Here is a 26,370-nt window from a genome sequence, read left to right on the forward strand (position 1 = left end):
AGTAAAGTAAGTAAATAAAAATTTATTTGTATAGCACCTTTCAAGATAAAATCAAAAAGTGTTTCAGAGAGAAGCTAAAACATAAAAACAAAAATCAACCAAAAGCGAGTTTAAATAGATGAGTTTTTAGCTGTTTTTAAAAGAGACTACTGAGTCCACAGAACTCAAGCTCAAAGGGAGAGAGTCCACTCAGTCTGGGGGCCACAGTTACAAAAGCTCTGTCGCCTTTTGTTTTCAGCCTCGTATGATGGACAACCAGCAAGCCCTGATCAAATGACCTCATGGACCTGCTGGGGATGTATGGATGTAAATGATCACCTATGGTTGGTGCTTGTCCATGCAGAGCCCTGAATGTCAACATCATAAGTGGACTTACTCCCTTACTTAAAAGGGAGCCAGTGCAGATGGATCAGCAGGGTTGTGGCATGGAAGTATTAAGAAGACTTGGTCAGAAGCTTTGCAGCAGAGTTCTGAACAACTTGCAGATGCTCCAAAGAGGCTGTACATAAACAAGTGAACAAAGAATTGAAGCTTGGAGCTTAAAGGAGATATATAACTGAATATCATCTGCATAGCAGTGATAAGAAGGGTGCACAGGGATGCATCCTCAGCCCTATCCTCTACGCAGTTCTCCCATGACCATGTTGCCTATCATCCTAATGTTTGTGAACGATACCACAGTAATACGATCCATCATCTGTGGGGATGAGCCTACAGCAGGGAGGTTGCAAATTACTGAGTACAGAAAGTCTGCACAGGGGGTAATTAACACTGTCCAAAAAGTAATTGGCTGCCCTCTTCCACCCTTAGAAGCCATCGCCAGTTTCTCCTGTCTCAGAAAAACCAGGGTCATCATAGGTGACCTCTTGCTCCCCTCCCACCACTTGTTTGACCCGCTGCCCTCTGGTCAGCACCTCTGGTCAATCAGGTCCCACACCTCCAGATTCACTAACAGCTTCTTCCCCCAGGCTATTCAGGTTGCTTACAAACACTATCCCCACTCACCCCACCCCACCCCTGCCCACCCACCTCACCAATCTGAGCCATGGTCTGAGTAACCCTCATCACTCAGGTTACTCACATACAGACTCTATACTCAGACTGTCCTTTTGCACTGCTTCCAAGCACTTTCCTCTCCATTGTGTGCCTATCTCTTGTGTTGTATATATTCCTCGACTGTATATACAGTGGGGCAAAAAAGTATTTAGTCAGCCACCGATTGTGCAAGTTCCCCCACTTAAAATGATGACAGAGGTCAGTAATTTGCACCAGAGGTACACTTCAACTGTGAGAGACAGAATGTGAAAAAAAAATCCATAAATTCACATGGTAGGATTTGTAAAGAATTTATTCGTAAATCAGGGTGGAAAATAAGTATTTGGTCAATAACAAAAATACAACTCAATACTTTGTAACATAACCTTTGTTGGCAATAACAGAGGTCAAACGTTTACTATAGGTCTTTACCAGGTTTGCACACACAGTAGCTGGTATTTTGGCCCATTCCTCCATGCAGATCTTCTCAAGAGCAGTGATGTTTTGGGGCTGTCGCCGAGCAACACGGACTTTCAACTTCCGCCACAGATTTTCTATGGGGTTGAGGTCTGGAGACTGGCTAGGCCACTCCAGGACTTTCAAATGCTTCTTACGGAGCCACTCCTTTGTTGCCCGGGCGGTGTGTTTTGGATCATTGTCATGTTGGAAGACCCAGCCTCGTTTCATCTTCAAAGTTCTCACTGATGGAAGGAGGTTTTGGCTCAAAATCTCACAATACTTGGCCCCATTCATTCTGTCCTTAACACGGATCAGTCATCCTGTCCCCTTGGCAGAAAAACAGCCCCATAGCATGATGTTTCCACCCCCATGCTTCACAGTAGGTATGGTGTTCTTGGGATGCAACTCAGTATTCTTCTTCCTCCAAACACGACGAGTTGAGTTTATACCAAAAAGTTCTACTTTGGTTTCATCTGACCACATGACATTCTCCCAATCCTCTGCTGTATCATCCATGTGCTCTCTGGCAAACTTCAGACGGGCCTGGACATGCACTGGCTTCAGCAGCGGAACACGTCTGGCACTGCGGGATTTGATTCCCTGCCGTTGTAGTGTGTTACTGATGGTGACCTTTGTTACTTTGGTCCCAGCTCTCTGCAGGTCATTCACCAGGTCCCCCCGTGTGGTTCTGGGATCTTTGCTCACCGTTCTCATGATCATTTTGACCCCACGGGATGAGATCTTGCGTGGAGCCCCAGATCGAGGGAGATTATCAGTGGTCTTGTATGTCTTCCATTTTCTGATGATTGCTCCCACAGTTGATTTTTTCACACCAAGCTGCTTGCCTATTGTAGATCCACTCTTCCCAGTCTGGTGCAGGTCTACAATTCTTTTCCTGGTGTCCTTCGAAAGCTCTTTGGTCTTGGCCATGGCGGAGTTTGGAGTCTGACTGGTTGAGGCTGTGGACAGGTGTCTTTTATACAGATGATGAGGTCAAACAGGTGCCATTCATACAGGTAATGAGTGGGGGACAGAAAAGCTTCTTACAGAAGACGAGAGCCAGGGATTTTCCTTGTTTGAGGTGACCAAATACTTATTTTCCACCCTGATTTACGAATAAATTCTTTACAAATCCTACCATGTGAATTCATGGATTTTTTTTTCACATTCTGTCTCTCACAGTTGAAGTGTACCTCTGGTGCAAATTACTGACCTCTGTCATCATTTTAAGTGGGGGAACTTGCACAATCGGTGGCTGACTAAATACTTTTTTGCCCCACTGTATCTCTTCTGTTTGCTATTTATTCCTGATGTTTTTAGTATTTTAGTTTTTAGTATATTTAGTATCTGTTTTTACTCCTGCACAGCTGGTGTGGAGCACCTATAATTTCACTGTACATGTACAATGACAAAAAAGTTCTATTTTATCTATATATGTACTACAGTTAGGAGCCTGTTTATTATTAGACAGTTCTGCGAATTCTAATTGATATTCAGTTCGCCTGTAAAGTAGATCTCATAATTAAGATCACAAATTTGATCTAATATGTCACACATTGTATACAGATAAAAAAAAAACCCCTCCACACTTGGTCTATAACAACAAGCCATTAACACTTTCATTTAGCATCAGATCATACATGTCTAAGTTCAATCTGTCTGCCATACACATTCCTCACCCTTGCTGAAGATACTGTACCATTGAACCATTCATTCTCAAATGTAAAATCAAGATGTGTCTCTGATTATCTGAGAAAAATTTCGTTTTAGCTGATTTCTAATAAGAAATAAGTTACGTATTCTATTTTCTAGAATATGTTTCTATTTCTACAGTATTTATGTGTCCTATCATTAATCCTTTTCTCAGTAGTTTAGAAGGCCCTAACACAGACCAAACACACAGAAATGTCATTGCTTACCAAAAGACAACCAAACAACTGGAGGACTTCTAACTGAAGAGAGGTACATAATGTGGTAGAAAGACAAGATAACACTTACATTTGCATTTGATTTTATTTATTCAGAGCAATTTAAATACATGTGACAAGTTACTAAACTGAAGAGTAATCACATATTTCTAGAACGCCTTTAACCTTGCAAGCAGTGTTATGAAAATGTAAATCATACTGAAAGAACTGGAAGAACTACACCTAAATCAACACATGAAGAAATTTGTATAGAGCCACTTTTAAATATAACTTGAAACAGATTTTTTCTTTTAAAAAAGAAGATTAAACTGGCAATCTGCATATGATATGACATTTTAACAAAATATTTTTTAAAAAAATCATTGCACCCACTGGCACACTGGCCATCACACAGTTGCCTAGGAACTCCAGGTGGAGATGAAACAGCATGTAAAACTCTTCTGAAAGAAAAAAAAAAAAAAAATCACTTTTATCACTGACGATGTTGCTTAGTGAACGCTGGGCAATACCACCCTGCTATACCTAGTTTAAAAGCTGGTTGACTGCCATCGTAAAACTGTTTAAATAAATGGGTCAAAGTTATAGCTGTAACAGCTAAGCACCCACAAAAACATAAAAATGAAGTGCTTACATTATTGTGGATCAACTGAAAGTTATTGCGAAATAAGTTAAACTATAAATTAAGTTAAATGTAGTTCACTAGTCCACAACACTGCCTGCAAGGTTACAACAGTTACTACCGGACCAAATCTAGATTACATCATCTAGATTACATCCTCTGCTACAACTGCAAAAATAAGAAAAAAGCTTTCCCTTATACCTCCCAGTGTAGGAGAGAAGGTGCTTTTGTACTTGATAGAATGATTAAATTTCAAATTACCTCCAGTACTGAATACAATGATTGATTATTTCTTTCGTACAAATAACTGGATAAGATACAGTATTTTTGCATAGCATAGTAAGTAGGCAATAAAAGAGTAGAAGATAGGCAGCGGGTTGTAAGGATTCTTTGGAGTGAATTGCTCAGTTTAAAACATAAATTAGTAATATGTTTGTCAATTGCTTGAGCATCAAGTCGGCACTGACGCCTGTCCTCACCACATATTTTTGTGGTTGTATGCATGACATGTAATTTGTGATTTTCTAATACCATTATATGCTGGATAGAATTCATGATTAAGCAGAATAGGTAATTTACTACAGTACAGTTTATCACAAGCAAACTTATTTCAATAAACTATTTTAAGTTTTACTTGCTGGCAGATTAATTTTTATATTATGTCGGCCCATCCTTATCAAGTTCTTTGCAAGAAGGTTTAATGTCCTTGAATTCCTTCTCATCAGTCTGTGAAACGTCCACAATTATGTCCTCAGTCTGATGTTTTCCTTGCATTTCTTCATCAGTACCCAACATTTCTTCCTCTGGCAATGAACATATTTCATCACATTTCAGAGAAGGGAGTTTTTTCCTTTTCTGAAGGGATCCAGTGTTTGAATCTTCTGTGGCAGCCTCTTTTTGAGTCTGTCCTGCAGTAGACAAAATAACTGAACCACTGGTTTGGCTATTAAAGCAAGCAGACCTGGTGATTTTGGCAGGTTGTAGGGTGGTGTTGGTAGTGTTGGTAGTGGCAGTGAACATATCAAAGATGTCCTGCTTCTGTTGGGACTCATCAGTAGGGAATTTAGGAGAATATTTGAATGGATTTCCAGGGTAAGCCAAGGTGGTACTTGCAATATTACCTGCTAGCCCGGGTTTACCTTTCATCATTCCCAGAACTTCAAAGCGAAAGCTGGAGATATCCTGTTTGAGCTCCTATCAATTATTGGGAATCTGAGATTAAACAGTGGAAAAAATATATGGAAAACATAATACAACTGGGTATTTAAGCTTAAATGATAAAGAATTTTATGCTACCTTGAAATTTTCTTCTGTCAACCCCTGCTCTGTCTTGGCATCTCTAATCATTGCAGCCACATATCGTTTCATGAGGTTCTTCAAAACCTCCTAAAACATTTTTAAACAAGCGAAGAGTTATGTTTACATTTAACCATTTACATTTAATCGAAATAGGATAGTTAAAAAAAACAACAAAAATAATAAGCAATACAGTACAATATAATACAAATTATTACCTGATACTCATGGCTTAATTTTACATTTTCAGCTGCACGTCTCTGCAATTACAAGAAAAGCAAAAGGCTCATTAAGACAGCACCAGGTTATTTCCATTTTCACTGATTAGGTGATTTTTTTTTTCTTACTTGCCCTTTTTCAATAGGTAATCGTTTGACACACATTAACATGGATGAATTCATTTTCGAAGCCACTTAGAGGCTGTAATAGTAGACAGGGTATAAACAGGCATGCATGAAAATGTATGACATGCAGTGGTGACAGTACAGGTCAGAGAAAATCTCTGGAAAGACTTTACCCCCAAAGTTTCAAAGGTTTCAAGACGTTTTGTGCTCGGTCTCCTAAACAAATGTGTTTTTATCCATCCAATTAGATAATAAATTGACTTTGGACTGGGTATTAAATTGAATGGAGATGGCAAAGTTCCCCCTTCTTCAAAATAGCTCATCCATAATTTTGTTCGTGCAAATTTCCACTCTATGTCTGCATGATCCTGAAAAGAAACACAAACAATTCATAGAGCAGATTAGGCAGATTATTTTGATAACTCCAATGGAAAATAAATAATTGTGTAATCTTTATTTTGCTACTTACAGCAATGTGCTGGTATGAGTTGTTCATCATTGCAATTAGCATGTTTAGAAGCACTACCAGGGAGATGATATTATAGGTGCCAAACATGGTAGAGCCGACAAATTCTGTGAATGTATGGTCCGGCTCCACGTTCGTTACGTACAGGTTAATCAGCCCAAAGATAGACCAAAATAATGACTGCAGTGTTTCGAATAGCCTAAAAAGAACACAACCATACATCACAGCATGCACTGTTGGAACAACAAACATATTAATCAAGTCAGATTTTCAGGGGTAATTTATGTAAGAATTTCAACTTGCGTGGAGAAAGCGTTGTTTTGCTGATTACAGCGGATGCCCTTGCAAGTCCCGTTATTTGTTTCATAGTAAAAATAGAGCTGGTTGAGGCCATTGGCAAATGCTAGCAGCACTAGACAGTAGATGAAGAGAAATTTAAGTATGTCCAGAAGCATGCGGCCCAATGAAATCTGTAAAGGCCCCAAATGGGAGTTGGCAGTGAAAAGACTAATGAGACGCAAGGAGCTGAAAATGTTGGCGATGGAAAACAATGCCTCTGCCACCAACGTTGGGTGCCACGTTTCCCAGGTGTCTCTCAACTGGAAATTTGCACTGTACTGTTGAAAAAAAAGAACAATAGTCAAACATGCTCAATATTGATAGCACACAATGTCAATTTTTCCGGCATGATGGTTGCACCAGCACAAAGTAATAAATAAAACAGACAGACAGACAGATAGAAGCCTTTAATATAAATTACCTTAATATAGGCAACAATCTTCAGTGAAATTGTTGCAAGATACAAAGAGTTCATTATGAAATCCATCAGGTTCCACCAGTCATCTATGTAGTCCTCAAAACCACTATCCCACATCTGTTTGATCTCAGCCCATAAAAAGCCTTCAAGGAATGAAAATAAGATGTGTCATTGTTGTATTTTTGCTCAGGTATTTGTCCAGAGGCAAACACACATGAGACGCAATGAATGAAATCATGTGACAAACCTCTGCTTAGACTACAGTGTTCATGTACACAGGAGTGCAGTCTAAAAAAAGAGTCTGCAATATGTGTGTGTATTATTACCAAGCACCCAGGGCAGGATTATCCATTCCACAGTGGTGGGTGGTGGGCCCTGACGGTGTTCCAACTGATAATCACTCTGTAAATGCTGCGAGGCCAAGAAGAGCAGGAAGAGGAAGGTCAGGTAGGAAGCAGTGTGACAGATGAACTTGATGAAAGGCTTACGGATGAATAAGCCATAGCGGCTCTTTGGAGCGATCAGGTAGAAGATGGATAACAGTGGAAACATAAGGCCAATGAAGATACAAGTGATGAGCTTTACTGCCCAGTGACGCCTCCTCCAGCCTGGGAATTCATCATACCAGCGAGACGCCAGCAGCTGCTGGCAGTTGGGCTGAGCAACAAACTAGGAGACAAAGAGAGAGACAAATAAAGATTAAAGATGTTTACATGAAATAAATTGTTTTTTATTTACCCATCTGTCTCTCAGGTCCAACCAAAAACTGACTAAACAGAAAAAAAGGTAATTAATGGTACACAAAAGATGTGCAAGTTTTTTGCCACAAAAGATCAAGAACTGCAAAACGACTAGAAACATTCATTCAAGACAAAGAGTTTCAAAAAGGTATTTCTAAAGTAATGTTCAACGCTCTGTTAAGAAATGATTGCCAAATCTTTTCCCCATGCACATTTTCTCTGCTCTATGAGATTTGATATAAAAGTCTGTTGGACATCTGCAGATGGTGATGGAATTCAATTTCAGCGTAACCCAGTTATGGCTAAATGGATCCCAATTATGGTACTAAAAAGCATTTTGTTGCGGGTGATGAGGTCATCTATCGGTGCAAAAGCTGCCTTTTCAAAGTTTCCTTCAGTAACTGTCCTGGACAGATTTGAACTTGACATAAAATGACTGGAGGCAAATGGTGGCATCTGGAAGGAACAGATTTTGTATGGGGACATTTTTCGAAGATGAAAATGACCCTACACAGATCTCACGCTAGACTCCTACATCAATTAGTGTTCTTACTTCTATTTCACAATATATTGCAAATTACATTACATTATCTAAAAATTCACAGATAACACTACCACTATTTTTAATAGTTACTGAGAATCCAAAATTCAAAATCAGTTAAATATATTTTGTACTTTTTAAACACTTAACACTTTGGATTTGGAGTTTGAGCCCAGGTTTAGAGGAAAATGTGCAAAAGCAGAGCACAGCAAGTAGCAAGAAAAGAAACCTCCAGAGAAATCTCCAAAGAATACAAGAAAGAAGACTTTCATGATCCTAATATTGCTGACATCAAACAAGTTCTTGTTTGTGTAGTCCAATTAATATTTAATATAATTTTTTTAAATCCTTGACTCACATGGCTCTGTGTCTGTCTTTTTAATCTGAATTGTTATGATAATTGCTATTATTGTTATTAATAAACAATGATATTCTAGACTCATGAGCCACTCTATTAGGTACATGGGTACAACATGTTACAACAAAAATATCTAATGATGGCAAACATGGCAGCAACTCATGGCATGCAGACATGGCCAGAACAACTTGCTGAGGTTTAAATGCGCACTAGAATTAGAAATGATTTAAGTGACGTTTAATATTACATGGCTGTTGGTGTCAGACAGGGTGGTCTGAGAAAACTCCTGATCTACTGGGATTTTCCCACACAGACTCTTCTACTGTGCACAGAGAATGATACAAAAAGAAAAAAAAAAGAAAAATATCCAGTAAAAAGCAATTTTCTGATACAGTTGGCCGAGGAGGATGGCCAGATGGCTTTGAAGTGATAGACTAGACATGGTAGGGTCAGAATCTGGCATAAGCAACATGAAAGCATAGCTTTTCAACAGTCCAGGTTAGTGATAGTGGTGTATGGTGTGGGCGATCAGCATTTAAACACCACAGTGTACTTCAGTGTTGTTGCTGACCATGTTCATCCCTTTATGACCCAGTGTACCCATTTTTGATGATTCCTTCCATCAGGATAACTCTGCATGTCACAAAGTTAAAATCAAGTCACCAGAATATTGGAAAAATGTTACCTTGTCTCATGACAAGGTAACATAATACAAAATAATACAGAGACCCTTTTAACAGGAAGAAACCTCGGGCAGAACCAGGTTCCAGAGGGAGACACCATGGTTGGGGGTAATGGGAACTACTTTTTATCATCAGTTCAGTTTTCTGTAAGGCCCATTAAATATAATGCTTTTTTATTTTTAAAATGTGCTGATGTAGAATTTACAAATAATCACATAAGCTGAAAATCAAATGTCAAAAATGTTTTTAAAAAAAGAAAGAATTTTTTTTTTCTTTTTCTTACCAAGATCATTGTTCTCACTTCAGGCTCACTGGAGTTCATTTAGGCCAAATGATTAGATAAACAAAATTAGTAGGAAGGCCTGTCTAAAGCCTTTTCCATGGAGATAAATTGTAGCACACAGAACTGTTGGCAGTCATACTGATCTTTCTTATTCATGTCTCCAACTGTGCCATCAAAATACTCTGCTGACTCTTAAAGCCTCAATTCTAAGACTACATGGGTGGTATGAGCCATTAACTCTGCAAATTCTATACAACTGCTGTACACAAACAAGACCCAAAAGCTCCACACAGCCTCTTTAATGAGTGGAATAAATGAAAGACACCCGCTGAGTGCACGCAATGTGTACTTTATATTCCAGTCTGTTATCCAGGAAACACCAAAACAAACAAAGCAATCCTGAATTTGTAACAGTGTAAGTCGAGTTAAACCATATACCAGAAAGAGCTGCACGTGAAAACATGAATGCCAGGTGGATTGAACATTAACTGGTGTTTACTCTAACAGCTTCCTGATATAAACGCTGTGTGATGCACCGATGTGACAATAGCACTGGTCACTGTCAGGTGAATTCGCAGGGTGCGGGTGGGGTCAGGTGACCTGCCTCTGCCTCTATACATGCTCTACAGAGACACCACCCTTAGCAAAACAAAACAGAGTCTGAGGGTGACTGGATTCTCCCAACACTATCCGCCGTTTAGGTGTGAATAAAAGTTACATGTTGTGACCTGACACCAAAAGCACCACCTTTTAAAAACTTGTTGTCACCTGCTCTGTGTTAGGTTGATATTCATGCAATGTACTGTTATACTCCAATTTAAATTTAATACACATATAATTATGAATGACACAGATCTTTGTGTGAATGCCACAGTATCTAATTATTAGTAGGTTTTCTTTCATTTGCAGCAAATAATACAAAACTGGTATGTAATTGATAAATATCCAGAGAATATGTTAAAAGACACTAAAAGGTCCCCACCCAGTTTAAAATATTATGAGTTTGTATTTCAGGGAAATGGCCATTACTTCTCCCATCATTATCCTCAATTATCCAATTATCGTGGGATTCTCTAAGAGGGTTACTGTAATGTATCGCTAAGAGCCAGCCTGGCAATTACATATTGCTCTAAACTCCCACAGGACATCTCCACCCAGGCCATTTACAGCTCATCTTGGCGCATTTCTTGTCATCTTCAAATAGGGTGATTCTTATTACTTGTTGCCTACCTGCATGTGCACTAGTGTAGACAAATTCCTGTATTCATGTCTTTTTCACCTTAAATATATCCAGAAAAAAACCTTTTTATTCCAATGTGACAAAGACCACATCAAAATCAAATAAAAGCTCACCTCTTTCTGGGAATATTTGATAGCCAGTTTCAGTCGGGCCAGCTCATTAATGTTCTCATCCAGCAACGGGTTGATGTTGTCACGGTAATTGAGGATTACTTCCAGCTCTCTGGAACTACGAGTCTGGTCCAAGAGGTCCTTTGCAAATTGTTTACATGTACGGGACAGCTCTTCATACTCTGATTTAAATTCGTTCTCCACCGTGCTGAGCTCCTTCAGCTCCCAGCTAAGCTGAAATGCCGTGAGGAAAGGATCCTCGCTTGAGAGGGCAATGAGTGACGGGCTGGCAAGGGCCTTGTAGATGTTTAGACGAGAACGGGAGTGACGCAGGACATCCACGTCTGAACTGGACAAACACTCCTTACAGTTGCAACGTATAGCGTGTGGCTGGGGTATAGAAACACCTCGCTGCAAGAGCAGTTTGATGATCTCATAGTTGTTAGTTTGAGCTGCCAGGATGATCGGAGTAATGTCTGGGGTGAAGTCTGAAAACTGTTTGTCCAGCAGAGCCGATGGAACCTTTTGAAGAAATCAACAGAGCAACACACAAATGAATAGACATAAAATAACGCATTTACGGTACACAAACATTTTATCACAAAAGTACAATGCTTTTAAACCTCTCACAGGAACTGAAACAACTCTTTGACTGGATCTAATTTCATTTGTCTTCAGTCTCTAACCATCTTGTCTAACAGCAAGCACACAACTAATGGCTTGTGGTTCAGCTGGCCTCAAAGTGGCTTCCTGGTTGGAAGCAACACCCTGTTTTTCCCTTTTCACAGAATTCATAGAGAGAAGCAAGCAGTACTGGAAGACCTAATTTACAAAGATGTCAAGAAGCTGAACACAAGCGGGGCCTTTCTCAAAGAGTCTGATAAGCAGACTGTGGAGAATGGCTAATTTGTTGTAAAAGCTGTAGCAGAAAGGCCCACAGAATAGGGGTTCAGTAACTTATGAGAGAAGATAATAGCTTTATTCCCTAAATCATCCAGTCGTAGCTAGAATACAAGGGCAAAGAACACACTTATTTGCATCTTATCTCTTTCAGAGTCAGACTAGAAAATAAAATGATTTTTTCTCACTGCTCCTACTTAAACATATGAGGAGTTTATATACAAATATTTAACAACATATTTCTGTATACAAATATAACCATATAATAATTAGTAACTTGTAGTAAGACATTGAGACACTTCTGCTCAAATGTAACCGTGTATAGTAAACTCATTGCCACAACATGTCTTTATGCAAATACATTACAAAATATAATATAATATAATGTACATTAACCACATGAGGCTCGCAGATTTTCTCAATGCCAGGCTGAACAAATAAATTAATTTTAAAAAATCAGTATGTTCAAAGGTCAGCAATAACTGAACAGATGGTACCTGCTTTTCCCCACGTGGCTTCTTGTGGTTGAGCAGCAGCTCAACGGCCCCCACTACCTCTTTACGGATGGCATGTAGCAGGGCATCACCCACGTGTACATTAAAGCTGAGGAGCAGCTCAATAATCTCCAGGTTCTCGTTTTCAATAGCAATGAGCAGAGCTGTGCGTCCCAGGGGGTCAACGCAGTTGATATTGATCCTGAAGTAGATCTCAGCCTCTTCCAGAGCTTGCTTCACGCTGGCGTAGTCCCCCTTCTCTACAGCCCCCAGGTAGGCCCGCTCCAGAGCAGAGAGCTCCGATTCTGCCCGCACGATCCGCAGAGGGATGCGGTCCCTGTACGTGGAGCTGTCAGCTTTCTTATAGTACAGCTGAGACATTGCTGCCCAAACTGTCTCAGTCTTCACGGAGAATTTACTGAAAAATAAAGACAAGAAAAAATACCAAGTGAACTGTCAACTACTGATAAAGACTGACTGTTATACTTCTATATTCGAAAAAGACACATTTCTGCTCACATGACACATTTTGAGATGCCAGTGTGTAACCATAAACAAATCAAACAAATCAAACAAACAAACAAATAAAAACACGTATGTTTGCCTTTAAAACATTGTAAAATATATAATTAATCACCCCTACTAACACAACGAATAACAATAACATATCATCGTCATTTAAACGATGATTAAAGTTGTTTTTCGCTTAAAAATGCACGAAAACAAGCGACTAAAATCCTTTCGTTTAAAGTACCCTAGTACTTGTTTAATTGTGGCTTTAATAATACACGAAGGAATACAAACTTTACCTCCTGATGTTTTCCAGTTGTAAATCACACGAAGCAGTCGACGAAGCTCCGCGCACAGCTGTAGTCGGAAAGGGAAGCTGCGTGCTCTGATTGTTTTTAATCTCTGAAGTCTCCACCAAAGAGTCTGCAACTTAATGGGATGTCAGGTCCCCTGCCCACCCCTTTCCTTCAATTTACCGCATATTTCTCTGTAAAATACACGTAAGAAAACAGCACGTGACGTTCATCCAGGCGCAGTTTCTATTCACGGCAACTTTGTTTGTAGATTTAAGGACATTAACACTGGTGTAACAGGTGTCGGGGATAATGCTAAATAAACGAAGGAACAAAACGAGGAATAACGTTGCCTAGAAAGCAAAAATCACTAGTCTCCTATGGGCGGGATTAAAATCATACAAAATAAATAAATTAAAAAAATAATAACAGTTAAAATTTGTTTATGTGAGCTATACGCTCACACGAACAAATTGTAACTGTTATTATTAGATAACGGCCAAATCATTAGATAAACATTGCTACTCGTTTGGACCCTCTTTTGCCTTCAGAATTGCCTCCCGCAGAGATTCTGTAGCTGTGGCGACCATTTGAGCAGCGTGAATTGATTGTCATGTGCAAGAAACCAGTTTTAGATGAATTGAGCTTTGTGACTATAGGCGCCTTATCCTACTGGAATTAATCTTCAGAATACGAGTACACTGTGATCATAAATGTATCGATATGGAAAGCAACAACACTAAAGTAGGCTGTGGTTTTTAAATACTGACAATCCCCCACACCACTACACCACCATCACTAGCCTGAACAGTTGAAAAAAAGGCACAATGGATCCATGCTTTCATATTGCTTATGCCAAATTTAAGACTCTACCTTGTAGTTTTGTTGGAGAAATCAAAAGTCATCAAACCACACAATATTGTTAGGAGTTGGTAAAAACGATCGCCTCAATTTCCTGCTCTTAGCCGACAGAAGTGACACCCACTAACGATGTTTCCTGGAAACCACAAGGAATAGATATACATCACTGTGGAGCAGATACCAAAGATCTTTGATTTTCCTGGAATTACCAACTCATGCAAAATTTGCCCTTTAGTAACATCACACATTTACTTTAAAAAGCAGAGATTTAGATCTGATTGTGGCAGGATGAATGTTATTCTTTGGTTCCACCCACTTTCAGCCTGGCGCATTAGGGGGCGCTAGTATAAATAGTGGCCCTGTGAGCATTCCTGGATCGCTTACCTGAGATCTCCTTGGTGGTCACCTGACTTCCCCTTGGTGTGGCAGAGATTATTCTGAAGCCTCCATCGCGGCTGGGCATAGCTGTGGAAGCCTCCTATGAGCCCCTGCTCATGTTTCATGACGCGGGGTTATTCGGAAGTGTGGGCCTTGGTTTTATGCAACGCCACACTAACTGAAGTGCTTTGCTTTGCTTTGCTTTTACCGTCTGTTCCCGTTGTGAAGTTTCTTTTCCTGCTGCTGTCCGCTTTTTGACGTGGACGTCGGCGTGGACAGCGGCCATATGCACGCCGGTTATGGGAGTCAGCTGGCGTACATATTGATGAGCGTATGATTAATTTATAGTCGGGCAGACGGCTAGTTGGAGTAATACAGCGATCCCGTTTGCTCCAGATTTTAAAGTTTTATCCAGATTGTATGTTTTTCTGTTTTGATTTGTAGTTTGGATTTTTGTTACACCACTGGTGGGAAGCCCTTTTTATAGCTGCAGATCACCAGTGTGGTCCTGCAGTAGGGTTATCCCCCAGCGCTACATTAATTTTGTTATCTATTAAAATTTTCTTTGTTTCTTTTATTCAGATGCGGAGTGCCGACGTGGAGGAGACCAGGGTGCCTTGGTGGTGGGATCCCTTGAGTGTACACACCTGCCTTGTTTAGTTTATTAGTGTGAGTGTGTGATTTTTGTGTTGCACTTGTGTCTTGGTGTGTTTTCTTTTTTTGAGTTTGTGCGTGGCATCCCTGCCCCTCCACTGGTAAGCCTCAGCGCTGAATATATTTTTAAGCATATTTGTACGTGGATTTTTATGACTGTGTTTTTATACGGTGTTTTAGATAATTGTTAATAAATTGTCAATTTGTTTTAACATTGAACCTCGTCTCTGTACTGAGTATAACAAACCTAACTGCCTTCGTGGTGATTAGTGTTACTGATTATTCTCTGGGTGAAATTCCCAGAGTGGCGTTGTCTTTTAAAACTGAAGAGTGTTTACTTTATTCTCGCCTCGTGCTGCCACAAACTTGGCGTTGTCGACAGGATGTACTCTTTAAAAACAGAGACGTGTGTTCCTTTTTATTTTTTTATTATCTGGTGTAACGTAAATTGTTTTTAATTCATTTTGTACAGGATAAAAGCAAAGCAGCAGCTACTTTGGTGTTGGATTCCACAGCTGTGTTATAGAGATGGAGGAAGAATTACAGGAACTCAGGGACTTGATTGCGCAGCTAAAAGCAGACAATGAGAGGCTGCGTCAGGAGAGGGCTGTTGGGTCAGGTACAAGTGCTACACCTTCTACTTCAACTGCATCATCTGTTAACCCCCCAACTGCTAGTATCTCTGTAGCAGAGAGACTAGTTTTTGTGCCCCGTGACAGGAAATGCCCCATGTTTAGAGGAAAATCGGGTATAGGGTTGAATGAATGGTTGGAGGAAATAGAAGGTTGTGCTAGGGCACGTCATTTGTCTTTGGCTGATAAAGCATTTTTTCTGTTTGACCACCTGGAAGGGGAAGCACGTGAGGAGATCAAATATCGATCTAGTGCAGAGAGGACTGATCCCACTAAGATAATCACTATATTGCAAGAACTTTATGGCTGTTCAGACTCCTATGTAGCATTGCAGGAAGCTTTCTTCTCTAGAAAACAGCAGGAAGGTGAGACACTGCAAGAGTTTTCCCTTGCCCTCTTGGGTCTTATGGAAAAAGTTAAATCGAGTGCCCCTAATGGCATGCCCAATGCTGATGTTTTACTAAGAGATCAATTTGTTGAACAGGTCTTAGACAGTACATTGCGGCGGGAGTTAAAGCAGCTAGTAAGGAGGCAGTCAACCCTGACATTATTAGAGATTAGAGGGGAAGCTATTAGGTGGGAACGTGAAGGGTTGCCTAGTGGCGTTAGACATAGAAGTAGTTCTGTCCCTTCTGTCTATGGCATTCAGTATGGGGTCCACAGCGGTCCTTCAGGAATAGCCCAGTCCACCCATCTGTCTGAGATGAGTGAGATGAAGGAATTGTTAAAACGCCAGCAGGAGCAACTTAATCAGCTCACTCGGAGCATTGCTCGATTGCAGGGCCCCCATCGAATGTCTCGCTCGGGACGGAGCGATTCTATTATATGCAGACGTTGTCAGCAACCTGGACATTTTGCTCGGGAGTGTGATGGGGAACGTGTTCCTCGTTCCCAGCCTCCTTCGCAGGCCCCTCGGCATAATCGCAGGCACTCTTCTTTAAATACGGCTTCGGAAAACTAGCACCCTCCGTACTGCCGAGCCACAGTTCGGGTGGGGTGTCTATTGGCTCAAGGGTTGCTTCCAATGGTCCAGAGGCAGTCTCCAAATTAGTTTCATCCTGTCCGCATATAGATGTGGACATGGGCGGTATAAAAGTACCTTGTTTGGTTGATACAGGGTCCATGGTGTCTACCATTACTGAAAGCTTTTTCCGCCAGCACTTTGAGTCCTGGGGTCAAGAACATCTCCAAGCTTGTCATTGGTTGCAGCTTAAAGCGGCTAATGGTTTGTCTATTCCCTACCTTGGCTATGTAGAGCTAGGTGTAGAGCTCTGTGGTAAGTTTATTCCGCAGTGTGGCGTGTTGATCGTTAAGGACCCGCCAGGTGCAGGACCTTCTATGGTTCCGGGTGTATTGGGAATGAATGTGATTCGGAAGTGTTACCATGAGCTTTTTGGGCAACATGGTGAAGCACTGTTTAGTTTGGGCTCTGTCACAGAGGCCCCTAAATCCCTTGTGCATGCGCTGCAAAAGTGTCATGATGTTAGTACAAGAGCCCCACCGGACTGGTCTGGCCATGTGAGAGTGAGAGGTAAGCGAGCATGTTGCATTCCAGGTGGTGTAATGAAAATAGTGGCCGCCACCTGTTCTGAGCAATATTCAGGAGCCACAGTGTTATTTGAACCCAATGATGTTAATTTGCCTGCTGGACTTTTAGCGTCCCCTGCATTGGTTCGAGTGGTTAGAGGTACTGCATACATACCAGTTGTTAATGTAGGGACCACAGCGGTTTTGCTTCATCCCAGGACCATTATGGGGACCCTGGAGGATGTTCACGTTGTCAGTTTGCCTGCTGGTGTGACAGAGATACCCCATAACATAGCAACAATTGCATCTCACACTGCCACTCCTACTGTGCAAGATCAGATGGAAGGGATTGATTTGTCTAAACTGTCAGCAGAGGAACAGGGACAGGTGAGGTCTCTCCTTAAGAAATACAGCTCTGTCTTTTCTGCTCACGACACTGATTTGGGTTGCACTAACTTGATCTCCCATGACATTCCGCTCTTAGATGATATCCCCGTGCGGCAGCGTTATAGGCGCATCCCCCCTTCAGAGTATGAGGTTGTGAAAGAGCATATTAACCAGTTACTAGGCGCTAAGGTGATTAGAGAGAGTAGCAGCCCCTATGCTTCTCCCATTGTACTCGTTAAGAAAAAGGATGGCAGCCCACGCATGTGTGTGGATTATCGGCAACTGAACAACAAGACAAGGAAAGATGCATTCCCCCTGCCGCGCATTGAGGAATCCCTAGATGCGCTGACTGGTGCCCGTTGGTTTTCCACCATGGATTTAGCCAGTGGCTACAATCAGGTCCCAGTTACGGAAGAGGATAGGCCCAAGACTGCCTTCTGTACTCCTTTTGGCCTATTTGAGTGGAACCGAATGCCATTTGGGCTCTGTAATGCCCCTAGCACCTTCCAGAGACTAATGCAACGCCTTTTCGGTGATCAACAGTGCCAGTCTCTGCTTCTCTATCTTGATGACATTGTAATCTTCTCATCAACAGTACAGCAACATCTTGAGCGGCTGGATGTGGTGCTAGGTCGGCTTCAGCAGGAGGGTTTGAAAGCAAAGCTTGCCAAATGTGCCTTTTTCCAGCGGGAGGTTTGCTACTTGGGCCACGTCATCTCCGATCAGGGTGTCTCCACGGACCCTAGCAAGGTTGAAGTGGTGGCTAACTGGCAGCCTCCTAAGACTGTTTCAGAACTGCGGTCCTTTCTTGGGTTTGCCAGCTATTATCGCCGTTTTGTAGAGGGTTTTGCCAAGCTGGCGGCACCTCTGCATAGACTGGTGGCAGAGTGGGGAGGCAGAAAATCAAAGAAGAGGTCAGAGCATGGTGTAATGGAGAACTGGACTGCAGAGTGTGCTCAAAGTTTTGAGGCATTAAAGACTAAACTGACAACAGCACCAGTGCTGGCTTATGCAGATTTCACTTTGCCTTTCATTTTAGAGGTGGATGCCAGTCATGGCGGCCTAGGGGCAGTGCTCTCCCAGGAGCAGGGAGGTAAGGTGAGGCCAATAGCCTATGCCAGTCGGGGTTTGAGGCCTACTGAGCGCAATATGCTAAATTATAGCTCAATGAAGCTGGAGTTTTTGGCACTTAAGTGGGCCATGACTGAGAAGTTTAGAGAGTACTTGTTGGGCCACAAGTGTATTGTTTACACTGACAACAATCCTCTTAGTCATTTGTCTTCTGCTAAACTTGGGGCTACTGAACAGCGCTGGGCAGCTCAGCTCGCTTCGTTCGACTTCGACTTAAAGTACAGGTCAGGAAGGAGTAATAAGAATGCAGACGCTTTATCTCGCCAGCATCTGCCCGATCCTCAGGAAATTAAAGCCATGGTTCCTGGTACAGCCTTGCCTGAACCTCTTCAACAAGCCTTGCAGCTGGGATCAGCTGAGGTATCCCAAGCTGCCATTACAGTTCTGCCCCATCTCACTACTCCTGATCTTCATGCCCTCCAACAGGTCGATCCAGTGATAAAAGAGATCCTGGTGTTCTGGAGACGGAAGCAGCGACCTAGCTTCGAGGAGCGGCAGCAACTTGCCCCACCTGTTCTGGTGCTGCTACGACAATGGGATCGTCTGATTGAAAGGGATGGAGTTCTGTATCGTCAGGTTCATCGCCCTGACGGTGCCGAGGTGGTACTTCAGCTTTTGCTGCCTAGTGCACTAATTGAGCAGGTGCTGACCTATCTTCATCAGGACCACGGCCATCAAGGTGTGGAAAGGACCCTAGCGCTTCTCCGCTCACGGTGCTACTGGCCAGGTATGTCTGCTGAGGTAGCTCGCTGGTGTCAGAGATGTGAACGTTGCCAAGTTGCAAAAGACACCCAACCAGCAGCTCAAAGTTTCATGGGACATTTGTTGGCTTCTCGACCAAATGAAATCTTGGCCATTGATTACACACTGCTTGAACCTTCCCGGAATGGGCTGGAGAACGTCTTGGTAATGACTGATGTTTTTAGCAAGTATACATTGGCTGTCCCCACTCGTGACCAATGTGCTGCTACAGTGGCCCAGGTTCTCGTAACAGAGTGGTTCTCAAAGTTTGGTGTACCGGCGCGTATTCATTCTGATCAGGGTCGTAACTTTGAAAGCTCCCTGATCCAGCAGCTCTGCAAGTTTTATGGTATTGAGAAGTCCCATACTACTCCTTATCATCCGGCTGGAAATGGTCAGTGCGAACGCTTTAATAGGACTTTGCATAATTTGTTGCGGACCCTGCCAGTATCCAGGAAAAGGGACTGGAATGTATGTTTGCCCCAGTTACTTTATTGTTATGTTGTGGAAGTTTTTCCACTTAAATAAAGTCTGCAGACGAGCGGTGAGCGGTAGCTAACATTCTTTTAATCCATGCACACAACATACAACCAAGCTTGTGGAGCCCCCATGGCCGTGGGACAGACGGTCAGCAGAGTCTCACTGAGCCAAAGTCAACCTCTCAGTTAAATACCTTCTCCAGGAACAAAAGGCAGTACACAGCTGTTTCACACCTTAAGGTTCACACTCCCTTGCTACTTCCCAGAGTCCTCAAGAGACAAAAGACTGGTCCTCTGGAGTTCCTGTTTTCCCCCTAACATTTTTGCTACACCCCCTACCATTTGTCTCAAGTATGAGTGTCAGACATGTTAAAACAATGAAATAATGTGATTAATACCTTAGTGAAAGAAATTCCTCTACAATCCCACCCTTTGATTCTAAAATCAAGAATCACATTAAAACCAGAATTTCTTTCCTGACATTCTGTATATCACATCAACATTATTGTACACTTAAAGGAGTTTCACACCGTGTATCCTCACTTCACTGTTCTCCCACCACCCTTTGTTCATCTTTAATCTTCCCCACAATCTAAGCTCTCACATGCAAATGGAAAACAACAATGATACAGAGGAAAGGTCTTCTCCAGAGTGTCAAAGTACTTTGCATGGCAAAGTGAAACAGCATTAGGTGGTCAGTCTCTGTCACAGTTATGGCTCCTGGTGTCTGTGCCATTTACAGAGTCATAATTCCAACGCTGATCTTCCTTGCGCTGTCACTTTTGGAGCTTAGCACGCTCTCTCCGTCCATCGATTTCTGTTCCAACGCAGCTGTAGATTTAAGGCAGAGCACGTCGTACACCTTAGTTGTCTTCCTCAGCGTCAACGTCGAAACTCTTTCATTTTATTTTAAGATTTTGCTGTTCAAAATCTCCTCATGACAATCCTTTGGAAGCCCACTGTCGTTTGTCTGTTGTCCTGCAGATGGTCCCTGCTTCTCACTGGTCCACTTGAAGTGTTGTCTCCTAGTCACAGTTTGCATCTGCGCCTCAGTCAATCCTTCCATATCCCTCATGTCACGGTTCCTGCAATTTAAAAATGAAAACTTCCCCGGAAAAAACCCTCTTTTGCCCTATGTTAGCTTAGCACAATTAGACATACACAATAAAGTTGTGCATTGTCTCTTAAAAATTCTCAGGGCTTCTCCCCTAGAGTAGCTTCACTCCAGGCCCTGTTGTAAGAAAAAACATTAGCCAGTGGTGTGTCCTGCTGTAAATCATGTGATCAGATCATATGATTAGCCCTCTGCTGTGGAAAAAGTGATATAGATGTTAGCGCAGCGCGTCTGTATGCACACTTTCTCACAGTGACCTCTGCACTGTAAACAATACAAGGTCATGAATAACACACCGCTGGTAAATTCACAAAGACACAGAAAGTGGCATTTAAAAGGTTAAGTCAGCACGGCCCCAAAGCCCATGCAACCCGTTGCTGTCACCTTTCTGCTCCTGTAAAAAGAAACATACATACATCCACCCTTTTGTCTCTCTGGGTGGAGGTGTAATCTTGCATATTGGTGTCAAGTCAGTCAAGTTTTTGTCAGTCCAGTCAGTCCCCATTTTTATTTGCTGATAGCAGAACCTCCTGTGTCGCAATAAGTTTCTACTGCCAGCAATGACGTCATTTCAAAAAAAGAAAAAGAAAGAATTTAGACTGGATTACCTCGCTGAATCCTTTTTGCCAGGGACTTGTTTTCTGATTGTCCCAAATAAGTGGCTTTCTCCCGAGCCCATTTTAATTTTGGAGAAGCTCACTTGCGATTGTTCAACATGTTGTATAGCGCTTTCGATTCCGATCTTGCAGGCCTGCTTGAAAAAGAGAAAATTGCCAAACAAAAATCTCAGTGCACTGTTAAAAATCAAAAAATATGAAGGCCTAGTTTTAGAAGTTGTCTAAGCATACTCTGTTAGAATGATAGATCAAAACAAAACTAATTGCCAGGTTCAAAGTGGTACCAAAAGAAAATGCATCAGTAAATCCCCAAAACTTTCATCCACCAGTCACACACCTCACACAACAGCAATATCCTATTAGAAAATGAGTTTTTTGTTTTCCCCATGTACCCAGATGTGTGTCATGATAAGACCTCCCCCACACATCAGAAACCAGAAACTCAATAATCTATTAGTCCCCACTCATCTGACCCTCCCGCAGCATTCTGTTCACCGCTGATTCAATCATCCTTCCCCAAAAATGATACTAGTTCACTAGTCTATGTATCACTTCTTAACCCACTAAGTGAACCAGACAAGATGATGGTAACAGAAATGCTTTAAAATGCTATTTGGTCTTCATGAGCTTCATTGCATGTGTGTTTGTGTTAGTAGGATTAATGCATTTTTCTGTTTGTGTTATTTTTTGTGTACCTCTCCTCTTTGCGGTGCTCCAGACACTTCTCAATTCTCCACGCAAGGCAGTCGTTTTTTCCTTCCCAGTTTTCCTAAACCCAAATTTTATTCCCACACTACAACAGCATTCCTCCATGTTGTCCCCTTCTCCTTTGACTGTGGTCTCATCTCATCTCTCCCCCTTGCAGCAGTCCAGTGAGAGTCAGTTGTCTTTCAGCTTTGTCCTGTTTTCCACGGTCTCATTTTGCCATTTTTGCGCCGAAAGTGGCAAATGTCCAACTCAAGCAGTCTTTTCAAAAGTCCATTCACACACAGTGAAGGTGCAGCTCGTTGGAAATGCACATCCATCCATCCAGTCATGATGATGCCATTTTTCTCCTTGCTGTCGCTGTCTTGCACAGCTGCTGCTGGACCTTTTCTTCACTGCTCAGGATGCTGCTGTGAGCTCTTGAGATCCATCTCGTTGTTCTGGAACTGCATTTCTTGTCTTCAGGGAGAGATTCTTGGAGCTTGTGTTCTCAGGGTGACAAACACGTGGAAGTTAAGCTGTAAAACAATTTAGCCAAAGCTTGGCTTGAGTGTTTCTAATGGTGTTAACCTATAATTTTCTTCCGACTGCTGCACGTGGAAAATTGATCCGGGTCTGCTCTTCACCTGCAAGTGACACACTGAGACATTTTGATCATTCTTCTCATTGCTTAAAACAACACCTCTCCCCTCTCTGGTTCTGAATTCCCTTTTCTTAAAAACCCAGAGAGATTGTAGTTGTTCTACGTTGAAAAACACCAAACCCTCTTCCTATTTTGCTTATTTTTATCAACAATTTTGCTAATTTTGTGTGTGTCCACCCTAGGGGAGCTGGTGGCCTGCAGTACCACCCTCTCCCACTAGTTGAAAACAACTTTTACACACATTTCTACACTCCTCTCTTTTTTTTTTTGTTTTTGTTTTTGTTCCCCATTTTCAACATTTTGTAACCCCGTTTCTCACTGTTTTTTTTTTTTTTACACACACATCAACGTTTCCCACACAACCATTCTCTGCAATCTTACACACCACACATTTACTCAATTCTTACCACAGTCACGTATTGAGTTTTGTCTCTGGCCGCCTGGTGGAACGTCTGCCAATCTACTGGATCTAGATCCCATTTTACTACACGAGGCGTCCCCCGTGAGGCCCTTGCCTTCTACGGACCAAGGAACGAACACCGCCACTCCGTGCACTATAGTACACGGAAATGGATTCCGACAGTGTACCCGGACCGCTGTTCCTGTGACGTACTTGGACCGAACACAGGTCTGGGCCGGCTTCTCCCCAACAACGTGCGCGAGCCACTGTCCTTGTGATGAGCCGTACCCAACACAAGCCTGGGGCCTCAAACCACCAGGTTTTCCTCCCGGAGACTCGAACTCCGGGGTCGGCCAGCGTTCCCCCCCTCGGCCAGACAAAAAACTCTCCATGACTGTATACAAGTTAGCTACAACTCACCCATCTGCAGAAGTCCCCTCAAAATCGATGATCTCGGTGGTGACTGAAACACACGGCTCCGTGACTCCTCCATTTCCTTTGCTTCAACAGCTGGTAGGACAAAGGTACCTTTTCCCTCAGGGGTGATCAGCCCGTCCACGGAACCGTTGTTCAGCGACCACACGGACCATCCTGCTCACAGCGCCATTTTGTTGTGGAAGTTTTTCCACTTAAATAAAGTCTGCAGACGAGCGGTGAGCGGTAGCTAACATTCTTTTAATCCATGCACACAACATACAACCAAGCTTGTGGAGCCCCCATGGCCGCGGGACAGACGGTCAGCAGAGTCTCACTGAGCCAAAGTCAACCTCTCAGTTAAATACCTTCTCCAGGAACAAAAGGCAGTACACAGCTGTTTCACACCTTAAGGTTCACACTCCCTTGCTACTTCCCAGAGTCCTCAAGAGACAAAAGACTGGTCCTCTGGAGTTCCTGTTTTCCCCCCAACATTTTTGCTACACCCCCTACCATTTGTCTCAAGTATGAGTGTCAGACATGTTAAAACAATGAAATAATGTGATTAATACCTTAGTGAAAGAAATTCCTCTACAGTTATAACACCACTCCCCATCAGGCTACTGGGGAAACTCCATTCTTATTGATGTTTGGACAAGAACCCAGGTTGCCAGTGGACTTTCTGTTGGGCAGAGTACCAGATCCCATCAGTGGAGATGTGCACGAGTGGATTCAGGAGCATAAAGCCCGGCTACAGGTTGTACATGAAGGAGCCAAGGAGCGACTGCAACTGGCTGCCGACCGCAGGAAGAGGCACCATGATAAAAAGGTGAAAGAGGCACCATTGAATGACGGGCAGTTGGTGTTCCTGCGCGATTTGAGCGGAAGAGGGAGATGTAAGATCCAGGATCGATGGAAACCAGCGGTATATAGGATCCTGAAGGCACCTAAAGCAGGTGGGGCAGTATATACCATTGCACCTGCCGATGATCCTAGCAGTGTGAAGCATGTTCATCGAACGTTGTTAAAGGCTGTGGTAATAGCAGCTATACCATCAGAAGGGCCTGCTCCGAGCAGTAGCCCACATGGCCCAGAAATACCATCCTCAGAACATGACTCATCAAGTGACAGTGATCTGCTATTCCTGAGTGTAGGAGCCCCTCAAGTAAATGTTCTACCATCTTATAGCCCAGTGGCAGTGCTTCCAAGTAGCTCTGAGTTGTTGCTCTCACCAGAAGACCGGCTTTCCTCCGTTCCAGCCATTTGTACAGCGACCCCGAGTGCAGCACCAGTTCCATCCATGCGAAGAACAACACGGTCCACGGCTGGCCAGCATTCAAACATCCATCATCTCCCAAGACCAACAGGGGAGGTGGCACCAGGGGCTGCAAACTCTATTTCTGAGCTTAGGGTGCATGCTGTCTCTGCATTGTTTAGGCCTTGGGATTAACCTGGGTGTCCTTGTAATCCATCGTCGGGGCGACGATGCAAAAAGGAGGGGTAGATTGTGGCAGGATGAATGTTATTCTTTGGTTCCACCCACTTTCAGCCTGGCGCATTAGGGGGCGCTAGTATAAATAGTGGCCCTGTGAGCATTCCTGGATCGCTTACCTGAGATCTCCTTGGTGGTCACCTGACTTCCCCTTGGTGTGGCAGAGATTATTCTGAAGCCTCCATCGCGGCTGGGCATAGCTGTGGAAGCCTCCTATGAGCCCCTGCTCATGTTTCATGACGCGGGGTTATTCGGAAGTGTGGGCCTTGGTTTTATGCAACGCCACACTAACTGAAGTGCTTTGCTTTTACCGTCTGTTCCCGTTGTGAAGTTTCTTTTCCTGCTGCTGTCCGCTTTTTAACGTGGACGTCGGCGTGGACAGCGGCCATATGCACGCCGGTTATGGGAGTCAGCTGGCGTACATATTGATGAGCGTATGATTAATTTATAGTCGGGCAGACGGCTAGTTGGAGTAATACGGCGATCCCGTTTGCTCCAGATTTTAAAGTTTTATCCAGATTGTATGTTTTTCTGTTTTGATTTGTAGTTTGGATTTTTGTTACACCACTGGTGGGAAGCCCTTTTTATAGCTGCAGATCACCAGTGTGGTCCTGCAGTAGGGTTATCCCCCAGCGCTACATTAATTTTGTTATCTATTAAAATTTTCTTTGTTTCTTTTATTCAGATGCGGAGTGCCGACGTGGAGGAGACCAGGGTGCCTTGGTGGTGGGATCCCTTGAGTGTACACACCTGCCTTGTTTAGTTTATTAGTGTGAGTGTGTGATTTTTGTGTTGCACTTGTGTCTTGGTGCGTTTTCTTTTTTTGAGTTTGTGCGTGGCATCCCTGCCCCTCCACTGGTAAGCCTCAGCGCTGAATATATTTTTAAGCATATTTGTACGTGGATTTTTATGACTGTGTTTTTATACGGTGTTTTAGATAATTGTTAATAAATTGTCAATTTGTTTTAACATTGAACCTCGTCTCTGTACTGAGTATAACAAACCTAACTGCCTTCGTGGTGATTAGTGTTACTGATTATTCTCTGGGTGAAATTCCCAGAGTGGCGTTGTCTTTTAAAACTGAAGAGTGTTTACTTTATTCTCGCCTCGTGCTGCCACATGTGCAACACCCTAGCCTC

At 42.7% G+C, this 26,370-nt stretch overlaps 1 protein-coding gene across 3 annotated transcripts; it reads right to left on the reverse strand.

The window, feature by feature from the left end:
• Window positions 1-2,844: 2,844 nt before the first annotated feature.
• On the reverse strand, window positions 2,845-13,468 carry trpc4b (transient receptor potential cation channel, subfamily C, member 4b). 3 transcript variants are annotated; one of them, XM_085131330.1, is made up of 11 exons: window positions 13,063-13,468; window positions 12,257-12,671; window positions 10,863-11,381; window positions 7,231-7,573; window positions 6,908-7,047; window positions 6,451-6,764; window positions 6,151-6,346; window positions 5,855-6,049; window positions 5,556-5,597; window positions 5,338-5,427; window positions 2,845-5,235 (listed from the first exon to the last, which is right to left on the reverse strand). In XM_085131330.1, exons 2-11 carry the CDS (start codon window positions 12,632-12,634, stop codon window positions 4,699-4,701), a joined length of 2,754 nt encoding a protein of 917 aa, XP_084987456.1. In that variant the 5' UTR covers window positions 12,635-12,671; window positions 13,063-13,468; the 3' UTR covers window positions 2,845-4,698. The 3 variants fall into 3 exon arrangements, 2 of the variants coding, with proteins under 2 accessions (XP_084987456.1, XP_084987457.1); XM_085131331.1 differs by having other exon boundaries at window positions 5,121-5,253; window positions 13,063-13,466; XR_014868808.1 differs by lacking the exon at window positions 2,845-5,235 and having other exon boundaries at window positions 5,347-5,427; window positions 5,556-5,757; window positions 13,063-13,465.
• Window positions 13,469-26,370: the final 12,902 nt, after the last annotated feature.

Source organism: Neolamprologus multifasciatus, chromosome 14 (genome assembly GCF_963576455.1).
Source record: "Neolamprologus multifasciatus chromosome 14, fNeoMul1.2, whole genome shotgun sequence".
In the NCBI taxonomy this organism is placed as follows: Eukaryota; Metazoa; Chordata; class Actinopteri; order Cichliformes; family Cichlidae; genus Neolamprologus; species Neolamprologus multifasciatus.

Bases quoted from the DNA above. Each gene is read 5' to 3' on its own strand.
- trpc4b (XM_085131330.1), bottom strand. From the start codon at position 12,634: ATGTCTCAGCTGTACTATAAGAAAGCTGACAGCTCCACGTACAGGGAC. The intron at 6,347-6,450 runs GCAAGTTGAAAT...TGTTCTTTTTAG, and splicing joins CAAAACAACGCTTTCTCCAC to GCTATTCGAAACACTGCAGT. The intron at 5,236-5,337 runs GTAGCATAAAAT...AATAATTGATAG, and splicing joins TGACAGAAGAAAATTTCAAG to GAGCTCAAACAGGATATCTC.